Source organism: Corythoichthys intestinalis, chromosome 21 (genome assembly GCF_030265065.1).
Source record: "Corythoichthys intestinalis isolate RoL2023-P3 chromosome 21, ASM3026506v1, whole genome shotgun sequence".
Classification (NCBI taxonomy): Eukaryota; Metazoa; Chordata; class Actinopteri; order Syngnathiformes; family Syngnathidae; genus Corythoichthys; species Corythoichthys intestinalis.
Window position 1 is genome coordinate 21,988,657 of NC_080415.1, and position 17,419 is coordinate 22,006,075.

The 17,419-nt window shown below is 39.2% G+C and overlaps 1 protein-coding gene across 1 annotated transcript in view; it reads left to right on the plus strand.

Annotated features, from left to right (window-relative positions):
* ntn2 (netrin 2) overlaps nucleotides 1-17,067 on the plus strand; it is a 105,182-nt gene extending 88,115 nt beyond the window's left edge. Inside the window, exons 6-7 of the mRNA XM_057826937.1 lie at nucleotides 7,737-7,811; nucleotides 8,852-17,067. Coding sequence (XP_057682920.1) covers nucleotides 7,737-7,811; nucleotides 8,852-9,243 — 467 coding nt within the window. The 3' untranslated portion in view covers nucleotides 9,244-17,067. The remainder of the gene's footprint in view (nucleotides 1-7,736; nucleotides 7,812-8,851) is intronic.
* Nucleotides 17,068-17,419: the final 352 nt, after the last annotated feature.

Genomic DNA, 17,419 nt, shown 5'->3' on the forward strand with positions numbered 1-17,419 from the left:
TAGGAAAGTCAATTACATGCAATGACACTTTTCGGCCACCAGGGGGAAATTGCTGTAGTTTTTGCCGCGAGAAATATTTTTTAAAGATATATCCATTTAATAGTGTGTTTTGACAGCAGTAAACATGTGGGTCGCCTGGGTTTTAATAGTGTTTATTGTTCAAGATAGAATGTTGACAATATAGCGGGAGTATCTAAATTTTTAATACAATAATATATTTATAATATATATCTAAATAAACGTGTCAAAAAGTAAAATAGATTGTTCAACATTAATCTGCTATCAACAACAGGGAGATTACTTCGATGAATGACCGCAGATCGACAGAACACCGGAACTCCCTGGCATAAAGGTCGCCACAGACCCAAAATACTTTTTTGTTTTGTTGCAAACCTCTTAAAACCACCGAAATGGCACACACAATAACACACATGCATTAGACTTACAACGCATACACAAGGAACCGATTTTCATTCAAAATTGTATTTTTTTCAATGATGTGCAAAATAACAGTTAAAAAACCAGTCACCCATAACCCAGTAACTCCATCTCCTAATAGTATTTTCCCTCACTATCTAAATGCAAAACCTATATTTTGGCATACTGTGTATGTACATTAAAACTGAAGATAATGTAAACATTGACTTATTTTTATCTGTATTATTTAAAAGAATAACATACATTATAAAATAAGTACAAATGACTCTTATGTTATTCACATTGAAATTGAATACATTTTAAAGGTAATGTAAAGATTGACCTTTTTAATAAATGTCTGGATTTTTTTTTTTTTTTTTTAGCAAATTTAAATTGCAATATTTGAACAGAATTCCAAATTATATTACTATACTATCCAGGAATGCAAAAAATAAACAATTGTCTTAAGACCACTCAACATTGTCTGTCTAAATAAAGAAATTAAATACAACTGAAAAAAAATCTTAGGGAATGCCAAAAAAAAAAAAAACGGAACCTTCCTTCAGGTAAAACACTACTGCTTTTGTCCATAAACACAACCAAATTCAACAAAAAATGACACCTCCTTTGGGCCGCTTTAAGACCACATAAATAAAATAAAAATGAAAATTGGGGAGAAGGGGTTAAACCTTGGTTCATTTCTCGCAATTAACGTTAACAGTGGAAAACTCTAAGCAGCTTCCTACTTGAGTTTTGCAGGTTAGCAAATTCATACAGTTTAATGTTATGCTAACGCTCATGCAGGTTGGACTTTCAGTAGCAAAATTAGTGGTGTGTTCCCCAACTCCACAACATTGACGTCTTTTTACATTACTTAAAGTGGTTGCTGCTACTGCTGGCTTAAATAAAATTCTAATATCCCTCGTAGTCAAAGGGGGCAGCATGTTGTCGACATGTTGTATTTCTGTCTGGGCTGTGAGTGTGTGTGTGTGTGGTGGGGTCATGTCATCAGCCAATCAAATGTGTGTTTGAGGGAAAAAAATGGACTGACACATTCAGCAAGTAAAAAAGGGGATAAATGACAGCCTCGACATAATGAAAGTAATTCACTTAATAATGGTAGGGTCTATTCTATCCATACAACATATGGAAAGATATCTAAATGACCTATATAACTGAACTCATGATATAATGCCAATAAGGCTGCTTAAAAGTTGGTGGGGACAGTTTGAGCATCCTGAAAAGTTGGTATGTTCATATCCCTACCGTCCCTATGCAAATCTACGCCCTTGGAGTAAAATAGTGTACATCATAAGTCCGTCCTCTTCCCCAGAGAATGTTTTGTTGCTTTGTTCGCATCAGTGAAATTGCAAAATGCAGCATCCATTTTTCCAGATGTGAATTGTTATTTGTGGATTTGGAAGCCCCATTTTGTATTGTTAGATTTTTTTTTTATTTAATTTAAACTTTCAAATTTGTGTGGTTATTTACAACACTCTTGTTCTAGGGTTTCAAATTTAGACTATGCTATTGTTACTTTAAAGAGATATTTTATTGGTAGATTGTTTTAAAAATAATTTTTTCAACATCAATCCAACAAACAGTTAAAGTTTTTCCTTTCATTCTTTTCCTTCTCTCCTTTCTGTGCCTTATAAAAGCTTGTGCTTGCTGATCCATTGCCAAACTTCCTGGACATTTGACATTTATATTATTTTCTTGGTCATCTGTTCCTTCGTGATGCCTTCATTTACTGCATCCTTTTTTTTCATCCTTCTTCAAAAAGCAATGCAACACCCTCACTCACATAAAACTCAAGCGTTTTGTGTGCGGTCACTTTTGATTGATTTACTTTGGTAGGCAACGTGACTGACTGGTTTTCCTTCAGAAAGCAGTTAGACCACAAGGGCCCGGTCCAGTTTACCAGCGTGTGGTTTCTCGGTTTCGTAGTCATTCCAAGAAGACAGCACGGTCAGCTTCCTGTGTCCCCTCGAGATGCTTGACTTCAAACATGGGAAACGTTTTTTTAATCCTCTTAATGTTGTCACTCCATCACTGTCAGGGGACTTTTTTAAAACTATAAAATGTGTGAATTCAGCACTGTGTCTAACATGTTCATCTGTTTTTAATAGTTCATAAGCCCCCTCCTTTTTCATCATCATGCAGTAATTGGAAATTTGATAAAAATCAAACATAAGGGAAGATTTACGTGTGCTTTCCGTCCAGCATGCCTAAGGGCTTTCCATCCAAAATGAAATAATTGTCATTTTTCTATCCAACTTTAGAATGAAAAACTTAGTGGGAAGAGTACATTCCCATTGTAAATTTACAAGCATGAGAGGCAAAGTGTTTTTAATGTGTATCTGGCCAGTGTGTGGTCTCGGCTGCAAAAGCCCACTCGCGCCATCCAAGCATGACCTGCTTCCACCTCGCTCTGTCTTTCCTCAACCACCTAGAAAACATGTCAAACTTAACACTTGGAGTCGTCTGCTATGGTTCACCTGCCCCTCAGTGCTGTTTTTTGTCCACGTTTCGTATGTGGTTGTCAAATGTTGTGTTTTTCTTACACGCAAAATAACCACCATATAATCTCAACATCATCCTTGGAGTTTTTGCCATGTAATCCAATATGAGCTCTTTAAATGAATTTGCCTTTGGAAATGACATGTTTCCCGTTATATAATAAGAGTCAAAAACAAAGCAACATGATTTTTTTTTTTTTAAATTAAAAATAATAGCTCCTGGTTTTCATTTGAATAAGCACAATTGCTTCCAATACATTGGTTTCATACCTGGTAGTTCATGAGAATCTGTTTTTGTGTATGTGTTTATAGTAGGGCTGTCAAACAATTAAAATTTTTAATCGAGTTAATCACAGTTTAAAAATTAATTAATCGTAATTAATTGCAATTCAAACCATCTATAAAATATGCCATATTTTTCTGTAAATAATTGTTGGAATGGAAAGATAAGACAAGATGGATATATACATTCAACATATTGTACATGAATACTGTATTTGTTTATTATAACAATAAATCAATAAGATGGCATTAACATTATTAACATTCTGTTAAAGCGATCCATGGATAGAAAGACTTGTAGTTATTAAAAGACAAATTTTAGTACAAGTTATAGAAATTTTATATTAAAACCCCTCTTAATGTTTTCGTTTTAATAACATTTGTAAAAATTTTCAATCAATAAATAAACTAGTAGCTCGCCATTGTTGATGTCAATAATTACACAATGCTCATGGAGCTGAAACCCATAAAATCAGTCGCACCCAAGCGCCAGCAGAGGGCGACAAAACACCAAAAAACACAAGTAACAAGTGGACATGACACCGTGCTGTCATTTTAATCTGTTTGAGCAGAGCATGTGCGTTAAATGCGTCAAATATTTTAACGTGATTAATTTTTAAAAAATAATTACCGCCCGTTAATGCGATAATTTTGACAGCCCTAGTTTATAGACAATTAGTTATACAGAACATTTTTTTTATTGAAGTGTTTTTCTTTCATTGCTGCCTCAAAAGTACAGTTCGAATGCTCGATCTACCTGCTAGCTTTATGCTAACATTTAATGAGATGATATTATGGGCTAAGAAAATGAGCTTACATCATAGACTTCACTATCAGTTGACGAAACCGGTCCTACAGATATTGCGCCACAGCTTTCTGAAGGGGGCCGGGCCAGGCGGAACGTCAGCTTTCACTGCGATAACTCAAACACGCTGCATTCTAACGCCGGGTTTAGGTCGAAAGAGGATGAAGGTTTTAGTGCATACAAGTGTTTCAAAAAGGTGGAGGATTCAAGGTAATTATTATATAAAATAGCACCCTGCATGCACTTTAAAATGTGAAAAGAATGAAATGAAAAGTCAGCATAACTTTTGCTTGAAATATTTACGTAAAATGAATGATAACTGCCCGTTTTTTTTTTTTGTTTTTTTTTTTCGTATGTTTTTTTTTTTTGCTTTTAACCAAGAATCTAGGCTGTTTTACATTCATATCTATAGAAATTTTGGGATTTACACATTTATTTAAAATCATTTTCAACTTAAAAAGCTCTTTGTTTTGTGATTGCCACCATGTTGAATTTTGTACCCTTACACAATAGCGTAACTTTACATTCAAATAATCAGGTAATTTTCGGCCAACTGACAATTTTTTGGCAAAAAAAAAAAAAAGTCATTTAGACATTTCTGCGTCCATACAAAAAAAAAAAAAACGGCATTTACGTGTTTTATTTTATGTAACATTTCAATCTAAAAACGATGAGGGCCAGATAGCCGGCAAGACATGCTGAGGCAATAGTGACATCAGAATTCAACTTAAATAAGTTGATTGTATATAGAAAAACACAAAATTAGCTTTTGCTGAGTATAATTAAGATGATTCTCCATGCTTTCTCAAATATTAAGTTTCTGAGGTGAAAATTAAATGATTTATTAGCTGTTGAAAACTTTGTTGTTGTTTGATGCCGCTGCTCATGGAAACTCATATATGCATAAGGGAGGTGCCTGTTTTCGTTTCAGTCGCTAGTGGCTTTGGTTTTGAAAATATTTCAATTTAAGTTCTTAAAATAGGCCCCCTATGGAGCGGCCCCGTACCCCGTTTTCCGTCAACTGATAGTGAAGTCTATGCTTACATATTGCAGTAGTTACAATTACAAACTTTTAAACAACTTAGACTTGGGTCATATCCACACGTAGCACGCTTTTTAAAAAGTATTTTGCCCCATCCATCAAGAAAAAAGAAACAATGTCCACACCACTTCGTTTGAAGGAACAATGTCATCCACACTCAACCGTATAAGTATAATTTTTTAATTTTGTTTTTTTCATATTCATGTAATAAAGGCTCAGCCCTTTTCCTTAGTTGATAGCATGACTGCATGGGTTATATTATTTTCTTAAATGGTGGCAAATAATTGTGTTACCTGTTGGGTTTGCTGTGACACAACTCCAATTAGCGAGTTAGCAAGAGCCCGAATAAGTAATATACCCTAGCATTTTAGCACGGGTCGCTAGCGAGCACGGTCACTTATGTGTTTATACAGGGTCTCTGCAGGTTTCAACAGGCCATATTTGAGACTTTTTAAAAACCATTTCAAGACCCATTTCACATCAATACCAGCAAAAAAAAAAAAAACAAGCATGAAAGAAAATGAGCGGGCACCACAAGTGCTTTGTAGTTAGGTTTTGATGTCCTCAAAAATCGAAATATTAAAAAGCGAGACTGAAATTTATGCATTTTCTAAATAAAATAACATCAACAGGTTTTTAAGACCTTTCAAAATCCTATTTACTGTAAGACCTTTTGTGAAATTTTAGGATTTTGAGACATTTTAAGGCCTTAAAGGGATCCACGGCTTGTAGTTGTGAGTTAAAATAATTTGATATTGAAACCCCACTTAATGTTGTTGTCTTTATACAATTCTTAAAAGTAGTTTAATTAGTAGGTCGTCATTGTTTTCGATGTCGCAGGGCGGTGACATCACATGGTTACGCTGCCGGGCTTCTAGAGTATGACTAGTGACATAAACATGTCATCTGTTCAACCCTTTCAATTTGAACCCGAAAGGAACATGACATGACATGAGTGCATGACAGCACTGTCAATGTTTCACAAAACGAGCAGCAATAGCACAATGAACAGGAACGACGGGATGAGACAAGATATGAGTGGGGGGACGGTTGTTCTGCCAAAACGTGCTTCACCGGCGAAACGTCTACAAGAGGCGAATTTGACACCCAAACTACTGCCGTGCGCTTTCAGCTTGTTTTGTTTAGATGCCTCAAGAAAATACTTGGTGGTTTTAATATGCTACGTTACTAATGCTACACGTTGCCTAAAAGTATGAGGGGGAAACACATGCAAAAAGTGTTTTGAGATAATGAAAAGGTCATAAAAGACACAATCAAAACACAAATAGTAAGTACTCACCACTTTTAACTGATGTGCGCATGTGTTGGACGTCTCGCTGTGTAGAAGGAAATGGAATTGGAGTAACCCGTTAGTGTTCGTCTAGTGACAGTGACAATCTACGTCCTCACCCCAAGCCTCCATTGCACGCATAAAACATGGCTCCCTGGTAGGTCAAAACATGTACTAAATATTACAGATTTTTAAATCAGTGGCAACATTTTATGTGTTTCTAATAACATAATATAGGTAAAGAGAACAATTGTGACTTTTAGAGCCTATAAGTCTATAAGTCCAAGGTTCCCTTTAAATTCAAATGATTGGATTTAAGACATTTTTAGACTTTTTAAGACCCCGCGGATAAGCTGCTATATGAGTGCATCATATATGTCTTTAATACATTCGCGAATCACATTATAGGCTAAAAGTTTGGACACACCTTCTCATTCGTTTCTTTATTTCCATGATTATTTACACTCCTGCCATTCTCTTGATGACTTCAAGAGGGAGTCACCTAAAATGGTTTTTGACTTCACAGGTATGCCTTTTCAGGGTTAATTAGTGGAATTTATTGCTTTATCAATGGTGTTGGGACCTTCATTTGTGTTGCATTGAATAAAGTGTGTCCAAACCTTTGGCCTGTACTATATATGTGATGTTGTAAGATTCCAAGTCCTCCGTGAGCGTAAGCGCAGTCCCTGAATATAAACACAGGGCGCACATGTGACGTTTGAACATTTTTTTGGTCGCAGGTAGTGACGTTTCGACTGTTAAAAGAACGCATACCTCTGGTTATTTATGTACACATGCCGACGCATCAAACGCAGAATTCGCAAATCTTCACTTTGGATTCAGTTTTTAAAAACTCTCGTTTTTAATGCCCAAATTGTGCGTCTGCGTGTGGATGATAGGCCAAACCGTTGAAAAAGTTTTTCTTTTTGCGAGAAACCCTGCTACGTGTAGACATGGCCTTGATCAGAAACCAAAGTACAATGTGCATAAAACAATAAAACAATACCCACTGTCATATAGTCTTTATTCTAATCTTTATGCAACTATTAGTGCAGGAAGTCTTCATGTAGTAGCTGATGTCGTATGTATTACTGTATGTATTCTATTGTGAAATTGGGTAGGGAAAGTTGCTTTTTGTAATGGACTACTTTCAATCCAAGAGTGAAAAAGTAGTTTTAAATAGTAATGTTTTAGCCGTGTAAGCCAATGTGCCACCACAGTTACAGTTGAAAGATAATTTAATAACAAACACGAGTTAAACATCAATCCTTTTAGGTTCATTTTGGTTTCTGAATTTTACAATCTCAGATGCTTCACTGTTTGAGTTATCGTTGGGATTTCATGTTGTTGTTTTTTTTTTCTTGGTTTTTCTTTTGGTAGACTGTGAGTCCTACTGCAAACCGGTGAAGGGCAACCTGAAGATCAACATGAAGAAATATTGTAAAAAGGATTATGGTAGGTTATTTTTGTGTGTTTTTTTTTTTTTTGTCAAAGACTACAGTATTTTTCGGACTACATGTCGCACCTGAGTATAAGTCCAATTTTGGGGGGAAATTTACTTGATAAAATCCAACACACAGAGCAGACATGTCATCTTGAAAGGCAATTTAATATAAAAATACAATAGCGAACAACATTCTGAATAAGTGTACAGTGCATGAACAACGAAATGCGAATATACTGTCCTCACCAGGACTCTATGGCTCGTTCCTGGCTATTCAGCGGGCTAAACTCCCAAATGACGATGCTGGACATCCGTATAATTTGCTGAATCAATTTCATCCTCGATACCAAACAGGTTCGCATCGACGTAAATAAATGATAATTAGGTGCTTTTACAGCAATGACATGACACAAACTGTTAGCATGCGTTCGCTAGCATTAGCGCATCATTCAAACAAACACACAAGTGGCTCTAAGTGTCCGATCACAGGTGGAAAACACACAACAACAACAAAAGATGATACACACAAGCGTTGCCTCTGTAGAGATATTTTACAAGCATAAATAATGAACGTAGGTTCGTAGCCGTGTTCCTCTCTCGCTAACTCGCCAACTCACTCAGAGCTACGTAGCTGTCGGTCTTCTTCTGGCGTGTGAGAACTCTTCTTCACGTAAACAAGTGCGAGTGCACCCCCACGTGGGCGTGAAAGCGCCACAAACTAAAAGCATGCATTTCAGTATAAAAAGTCAATAATACAATTGAACACACACTGCCAAAGTCAGAACGCGAACATGGCCATAGCTATTAAGAGTTATTCAGATAACTATAGCATAAAGAACATGCTAACAAGTTTACCAAACCATCAGTGTCACTCCAAAACACCGAAATAACATGTGAAATGATATCATGTTAATAATTTAACACATAAGTCGCTCCTGAGTATAAGTCACATCCCCAGCCAAACTATGAAAAAAACCTACTTATAGTCCGAAAAATACAGTATGTATGGTCAACAATGAGTTTGTTTAACTAAGAGTGTTATTGTCCTTAGCTGTTCAAGTGAACGTGCTGGACATGGAGACGGTGGGTGACTGGGCCAAGTTTTCCGTCAACGTCATGTCGGTGTACAAGAGTCGTGGCGAGCCCTTAAAGCGCGGGGACAATATCCTTTGGGTGCACATGAAGGACCTGGCCTGCAAATGTCCCAAGATCCAGATGAGCAAGCGCTTTCTGGTTATGGGCGGTATCGACGGCGGCGCCAGCCCAGGGACGGCTTCGGGACCGGGTGTCGGGCCTGGCGGGGGAGCCTCCAACCCGGGAGCAGAACGCGTGGGCCTCCTAGCTGATAAGAACAGCTTGGTGATCCAATGGAGGGACGTTTGGACGAGACGACTGAGGAAGTTCCAGCGCAAAGAGAAGAAGGGGAAGTGCGGCAAAGCATGAAGGGAGAGTGTCGATGAACCCTTCTTCTTCCTCCACACGCCACCTCTGTAAACCCTGACCCAGTCCCTTGCATCACGGGAACACTGCACATTACCAAGACTGCATGTACCCTACCTGTTTTAAGGACCGCATTTTGTGTATATTGTATAATTATTTTACTTTTTATCTTTCAAGATTTGTCTTTGTATTGTCACGTTTTTCTCGTCCTATGGTTTGCCTTAAGAAGGGACCGTTAAAAAGGGTATGAAGTGTCCACAGAAGCAGACGGCGTTCCTGATTTTGGAACCATCCGCTCCATTTCCAACCACGCCTCCTTCCAAAATTCTTCTGAAAGGATTGGAAGAAGCAACACTGAAGTCTAAGGCATCACCTCTAGTCCCAATGGAGTGTTAAACTTTTATCAACCCGTTTTTTTATTGTTCCAGACATCTGCAGAAACTTCTTTGAATGGAGATCTTTTGAATGGAATTCTCCACAACAAACTTGCTGCTGCCACCATACTGGACTAAGCGAGCTCGCTGTTTGTTTTCTTTTCCTGTTATCTCGTCCCACATATACTCTAGTCATAGCATATCAGGATTCTGATGGCATGTGTGGGTCAGATTTCTGCAGGTATTTCCTCAACTTTCCCTGGCTGGACCCTCTCATGGAGGGGCTAACGTGCATGTCACATTGCTTTTGAAGGAAAAAAGACAATTTGTTGGTATTTCAAAAGAAGGTCTATTCGATTCTTTGGTGTCATGTGACTGGCAAATTGCGACGAGACTTAAATTACTCTACGTAAAAAGCGGAGCTCATTATTTAGTCTGACTGAACGAGGCCGGAACGTTTTTGAGAGCGTACTGTATTATGACATGAGCCTATCACATTTCATTCCTCATGTGTTTTGTAATGTTTGCATGTTCGTGGTTTGTGCTGGTCCATCAAGCCCCTCACATGAGCCTCTCCAGAAACCAAACTGATGCAAGCGTCAAAAAAACCTCCCGAGTTATCTCCCCTGTCATCCGTTGCCAAATCAGCGCAGTCGGGTTTTTAAATTTGATTAAAAGACTCAAAGTCAGATCCGAGTAGGGACAGAAAAAAAAAACTTCTGGTAGCTCTCCAGCTTTTTATCTGCCTTTCATTCTGTAAATTTCATTACAATGTACAGTATAAGATAAACAAGCATTTGAATTGACGTCGAGCTGGCGTGGCAGTCATCGTGCTGACAGGCAGTCTGAGAAGTTAGAGATTGTTTGGCTGCTGCCAAGGCTGCATGTTTGGCTTGTCCTTCCTCCAAAAGACTCTCTCCTCTGCTGCGTATCAGCCAAGCACCCACCGAGCCCCTCCCCCCTTCGTCCAGAGCCATTTTTGCATGCTGTGTATGAGTGTCTTAGATAAGTGACAGCGCAGGTTGAGTTTGCCAAATCTCCTCAGTGGTGCACTGTACTCTGCACTGTAAGCGCTCCTTTTACCCTCCCAGAATGTACGTCAAACTGTGAAGGAGTCACTTTAATGTATTGATTGTGTTAGGTAGCTCTTGGAAAGACTATATATCAGAACTTGATTGGTTAAATCCAATCCAAAAACAAACGTGACCAAAATATGTTCATGTCGAGAACCGATGACTTCACAGTATTGTGTCCAAGGCCCAAATCTTGAAGTTTTGGTTGGCATTTTAAACATGCAACCTTGGAGGTTCCATTGTAGTTACAGTGAGGAAAATCAGTATTTGAACACCCTGCGATTTTTGGAAGTTCTCCCACTAATAAATAATGGGCGGGTTTCAAATTTTCATGGTAGATGCTTGTCCACTGTGAGAGACAATCTAAAGGAAAAAAATCTGAAATCACAGTGTATGATTTTTTTTACCAATTTATTTGTATTATAATGCTGCAAATAAGTATTTGAACACTTATATATTAGCTACAATTGTGAGCCTCAAAGACCTGTTAGTCACCTTTAAAAAGTCCAACGAATAAGTGGAGTGAAAGTAAATTTTTTGATTCTGACTTTTTGACCTGTTTGACGCAGTTAGCTGCATATAAACACCCGTCCACCCCATACAATCAGGAAGACTCAAATTCCTAACATGGTCAAGACCAAAGAGCTGTCCAGAGACACCAGAAATAGAATTGTAAACCTCTCCTAGGCTGGACAGGGTTACAGGGCAATTGCCAAGCAGCTTGGTGATATAAGATCCACAGTTGGAGCAGTTATTAGAAAACGGAAGAAGCTAAACATGACCCTCAGACTTGGGCTCCATGCAAGATCTACCTCATAGGGTCTCAATGATCCTAAGAATGGTGAGAAATCAACCAAAAACTACAAAGAAGGAGCTGGTAAATGACCTGAAAGGAGCTAGGACCACCATTTCCAAGGTTACTGTTGGTAATACACGAAGATGTCATGGTTTAAAATCAAGCATGGCACGGAAGTCCCGTCCAGGCCCGTTTTAAATTTGCCAATGACCATTTGGATGATCCAGATGAGTCATGGGAGAAAGTCATGTGGTCATATCAGGTCAAAATTGAACTTTTTAGTCTTAATTCCACTCATAGTGTTTGGAGATAGGAGAATGATGAGTACAGTCCCAAGAACACCATCCCTACTGTGAAGCATGGGGTTGGTAGCATCATGCTTTGGGGGTGTTTTTCTGCATATGAGACTAGACGACTCCACTGTATCAAGGAGGGGATGACCAGGGCCATGTATTGTGAGATTTTGGGAAATAATATCCTTCCCTCAAATAGCATTGAAAATGGGTCGTGACTGTGTCTTCCAACATGACAATGGCCTGAAAAAGACAGTCAGAATAACCAAGGAGTGCTTTCCTAAAAAGCATATCAAGGTTCTGGAGGGGCCTAGCCAGTCTCCAGACCTAAACCCAACAGAAAATCTTTGGAGGAAGCTCAAACTCCGTGTTTCTCAATGTCAGCCCAGAAACCTGATTGACCTGGAGAAGATCTGTGTGAAAAACTGCAAAACTGAAAAGTTACAGGAAACGTTTGACCTCTGTAATCAAAGGCTACTTTACCAAATGTTAACATTGATTTTCTCAGCTGTTCAAATACTTATTTGCAGCAGTATAATATAAATAAATTGTTTTAAAAAATCATATACTGTGATTTCTGGATTTTTTTTCTTCAGTGTCTTTCACAGTGGATAAGCACCTACCATGAAAATTTCAAACACGCTCATCATTTCTAAGTGGGAGAACTTGCAAAATTGCATGGTGTTCTAATATTTATTTTCCTCACTGTTTATCAAAATTTTAAACCCATGTTTTCGACTAGCTCTCTCTTTCAAGTGCCCACCCCGAACATCCAAGTGAAGATAAGAGTGTGCCAGATGTTCTCTCGTCTTTTTAGTTTGCCTCATAGGGAGAGCCGTCCTGTTGTTTTTCGTTAACAAGCTTGGCAATAGAGGCGCGCATTTGCTTTGTTTCTTCCGCCGCAGCTTTTTATAGCTTCCACAGGTGTGCTCGTTTTTTAATTATTCCACGCAAGTAAACAAGTGATGTGCACATCACGCTCTGTGCCCTTGTTGCTTTTTGTGCTCAATTTAGATGCTTCATTGCCTGACATATTATGAAGTGGTGACACGTTTTCCTCATGAGTTTAAATTAGCTCTTTAGCTTTGGCGCACATTTTGACTTGGAGGGCTAACAGCGAATTTTTAGTGGTTTGCATGTCCATTGCCGTCAATGTTAGCCAGTGACATGTCGCTTTTGTGGACTATAAGGCGCACCAGCCCAAAAAAAATGCACAATGAAGAGGTAGAAAAACATACAGTATGTAAGTTGCATGGAAGAATAGTAATAACAAGAAAATGGAGAACAACAGGCTAAATTGGCATCTATTAATGTAACATTTTAAGTTATTTACATAATTAGAGCCTTTAAAAGACCACTTGATTTGTTTACCAAACTCTCAACCTCAAGTTTATATAAGATACACTTGAGTATAAGGGCACTTTCACATTAGACCAAGAGGACCAGGGTCAGGTTGGAGAGCTACCTCGCAACAACACTTGCAAATGACTAGTTAAAAAGGTTCAGCATTTACACTACGCCAACTGATCTATCCCTGCCACCCCATTCCTCCGGAAAAAAGCGGGGGGGAAAACAACCGAAAAATCGAGCCTATGGTATAGTGTTAATACTGTAACAACGACAAGGATGTGGCTAGCTTTGTCGGGTTTTGAATCCTTTCGAACTTGTGCAACACAACACGGCTACTGTCCGCTAGGTGAAGCCAACAACAACAGAACATAGAAAGTGAAAGTATCCCGCACCTCTCTGAACTCTTACACGGTGCGTTCAGGAACAGCATGCAAAACACAACCGCCACATTAGAATCCAATTCTGTGAATCAAATGCAACTGCTAAGCACAGCATAAAAACATTTCGCCATGGTTATTTGTCTGTCCTTTTACCATTGTTGATTTTGAATAGCGTGCACGCTGTACTTCAGCTTCCAAGGATGCACTGTGTGTAGCTTCACATCCTGGAGTATCACAGCTCCACGCTTTGACGCTGCACATAAAGCAGCAAAAACGCACCCTGCTCTGGTTGCAGTCGCAAGCGAAGCAGGGTGCGCTTAAAGTGGACAGAGACCCATGATTTTTTTAACGGACTGGAGTTTGTTTGTTTAGTCAAAACTAGAGTTTGGATGCACATTCCCATTTACAAAACAAGCGAACTATCTGAGAAAAAGAACTCTGGTCCGTTTAAAACGGACCAAACAGTGCTAGTGTCTAAGCGCCTTTAGGCTAGGTTCATACTGTCTTAATGCACAATTCAGATTTTTTTTGTCATATCTTTTTCGGGTGTGCCCATTCAGACTGCCTTTGTCCATTGAGCCCATTCAAGTATTACGCATGCGCACTAATTTGCAGTCCGACACGCGCTGAGCAAATTGAGCCGCATGCGCAGAAGAATCAAAACAAATGACTACACATGCTGGCTGTACGTCATTCCAGGGTGATCATATTTTGATTTCCAAAAAGAGAACACAAATAACAGACATTAATAATCTCCGTTTAGTCTTATTTTCAAAGTTTATCTGGATTGATAGAATGCATGCATGCACTGAGTGCATGACACACACACGAAAGCCTTATGTGTGTGTGTCAGTTTGCCTCTACTCGGCCATGTAAGCAATTCCGAATGATTGTTTATTTGGCACACACACAAAAAAAACAACACTATCAGGCTTATGCTTTTCTTCATTTTATTTTTTTTATGAGTGTGGTCAAGCCCGCCTCCTGCATAAAAGCCGAGTTCGAGCTAGACGCTAACGCTAATGCACAGCTACATCGCTTCCCTCCTGTCTGCTGCTCTCGCTCTTTGCTGATGTAATTGCTTCATGAGTTCCGATTTGAGAGACTTGACAGTTCAGACCGCCGCCACATTCTGGGAAAATGCGGCCAAGATCGGATATAAACTACATACAGAAGTGACCCAGATCAAATTTGAAACTGTCCACTTCTATGCGTCTTGTCAGACCATCAAGTTAATGCCTCACTCGAGTCGGAAAAACACGAAAAAATCTGATATGTGCATTAAGACCTGCGGTCTGAACCTAGCCTTAGTCACAGGCCCAGTCACACGGTTAACAAAAGTGTGATTTAGGCTAGGTTCATAAAGCAGGTCTTAATGCACAAATCCGATTTTTTGTCATATCTTGTCATATATTTTTTTGGCGCGTCCGTTCAGATTGCCTTTGTCCATTGAGCCCGTTCAAGTATTACGCATGCGCACTAATTCGCAGTCCGACACGCGCTGAGCAAGAAGCAGAAGCATCAAAACAAATGATTACACATGCTGGCTGTCATCTGTCATTCCAGGGAGATCATGTTTTGATTTCCAAAAAGAGGACACAAATAACAGACATAAATAATCCCCGTTTAGGGTTATATTCAAAGTTTATATGGATCGATAGCATGCACACACCATTTTTATTTTTTTATGACTGTTGCCAAGCCCCACCCTTCCCCAAAAGCTGTGTTCAATGCAAGCTAGGCGCTAATAACGCACAGCTGCACCGCTACCGTAGCGCCCTGTCTCTCTCGCTCTTTGCTGACGTAATTGCTGCATGAATTCCGATTTGGGAGACTTGACAGTTCAGACCACCCGCAACATTCTAGAAAAATGTGGCCCAGATCGGATTTAAGCCACATAAGAAAGTGACCCAGATCGGATTTGGAATGGTCCACTTCTATGCAACTTGTCCCGTTCAGACCATCAAGTTAATGCCTCACTCGAGTCGGAAAAACACGAAAATATCGGATTCGTGCATTAAGACCTGCAGTATGAACCTAGCCTAATAGTCTGGAAAATATGGCAATAGTGAGACCTGATAAGACACACTTACGCTGGTGTACCTCATAATACATCCTCTGTTTTCCTCCTATTTGACAGACTTGTCATGCTTTGATATGCTCTGAATTTTCTGTTGTATCCCGTTCACGGATTAACAAATATGTGCTTTTGTCATGGCGGCCTGGTTTCTAATGGTAAACAGAATGTATTCCTTTAAGTTTCTATGACAAGCGCCCTTATTGTAAATACTTCGGGGCGTAAAAATGACTAGGTATGTGACACAGGGATGATTGGACCCTTTGATGCCCATTGTGGAAATACAAAATCGATGAATGTCTGGAGTAATGTCTCACTCATCCCATGACGTATCCACGGACTATTGTTTTGGTGCATTACCTGCTCCTCACTTCTATATCCAAGTCTTGTACTTTTTCTTCCCTTGAGGCAATGAACCACTGACTTTTTCATCTAAATGATACAAAAATAAATTATTAGTTAATGAGCTGCGTGCTGTGTTGATAGTCCGTCTTGTTCACAGTGAGCCGCGGAAATTAAAATGAATGTGGCGGAAAGTACGGCCGAGTGTGTTTCCACTCACTAGGGATGGACCGGTACGGAATGAGGGATAGAGTAGCTCCTTTCCTCTATGAACAGTCCAAAAGCTCTGTAAATAAACTTCACCTCGGTGGAAACCTAACCCTCCAATCAAAGTCAGCTCCAAAGCAGGAATGTTTTTTTCTTTTTTCAACCCCTTGTATTTCACTCTGTCACCTACAGAGTCCTCACTCCACTAATTCCCCAATTTCAATCCAAACAAAATCCTCCTCCTGCTGGAAAGCAACCATTTATCATTCAAATCCCCTCCTGGCTTAAGCTACCAAACCTTGTCTGGATGTTTGTATACCTTCGCCATCAAACGTATCCGTCTTGGACATCCTGTCTTCCATCTGCTTGTTGTGCCAGCTTCTCTTACCGGACAACATTTTAACTTAATGGACAGCGCTTTATGGTCCAATTGGGGAGTCAGTGACAGGAACAGATTGTTAGAGATTGGCCAGATAGGTTCAGTGTTGGGGCTGTTTAGGGACAAGGAGATTTCCCACCAATAGAGTCATGTTGGTTGGAATAAAATTCCATTTGTTGTGGTTTATTTGACTACCAGTACACTTGCAAAACAAAAGAAGGTAATATAACATTGAGAAAAATGATATTCCATAATTTTCGGACTATAAGCAACTACTTTTTTCCCTCAATTTGAATCCTGCGACTTATAGTCAAGTGCAGCTTATTTGTTTATTTATTTGAGTTATAAGTCAACACTTTATTTGACAGCGACGTCATAAGAAGGTTGCCATAAGACCGTCATAATTATGACACTACCATGGGCATTAATGAATGCTTATGATACATGTCATTAAGTGTCATCCAAATTATGTCTCTAACTGCATTTATGTCCAGCTCGGACCTTTTACATCCATTCAAAAGTGAGATACTATAATTTTTGCACTATAAGGCTCACCTGACTATAAGCCGCCACCCACCACATTTGACACGAAAACAGCATTTGTTCATAGATAGGACGCATTGGACTATAAGCCGCAGCTGTAATCACTGTATTATGGGATATTTACACCAAGAGACATTAACCGGTAACACTTTATTTGACAGCGGAATCATATAACTGTCACCAAATGAACCACCATGAAGCTTTGAACCAATTGGCTGCAAATCTTCATTGCTTCAAGAAGCTCAATTTGGCCATCACTGCTCCCACAAGGAAGACATTCAACCTCTGCTGCCACCTGCTGGCAACGCTGTTATTGTCCAACATGCCTCCTAGCGTGCATTGCAGCGCTACAGATGTAAATAACT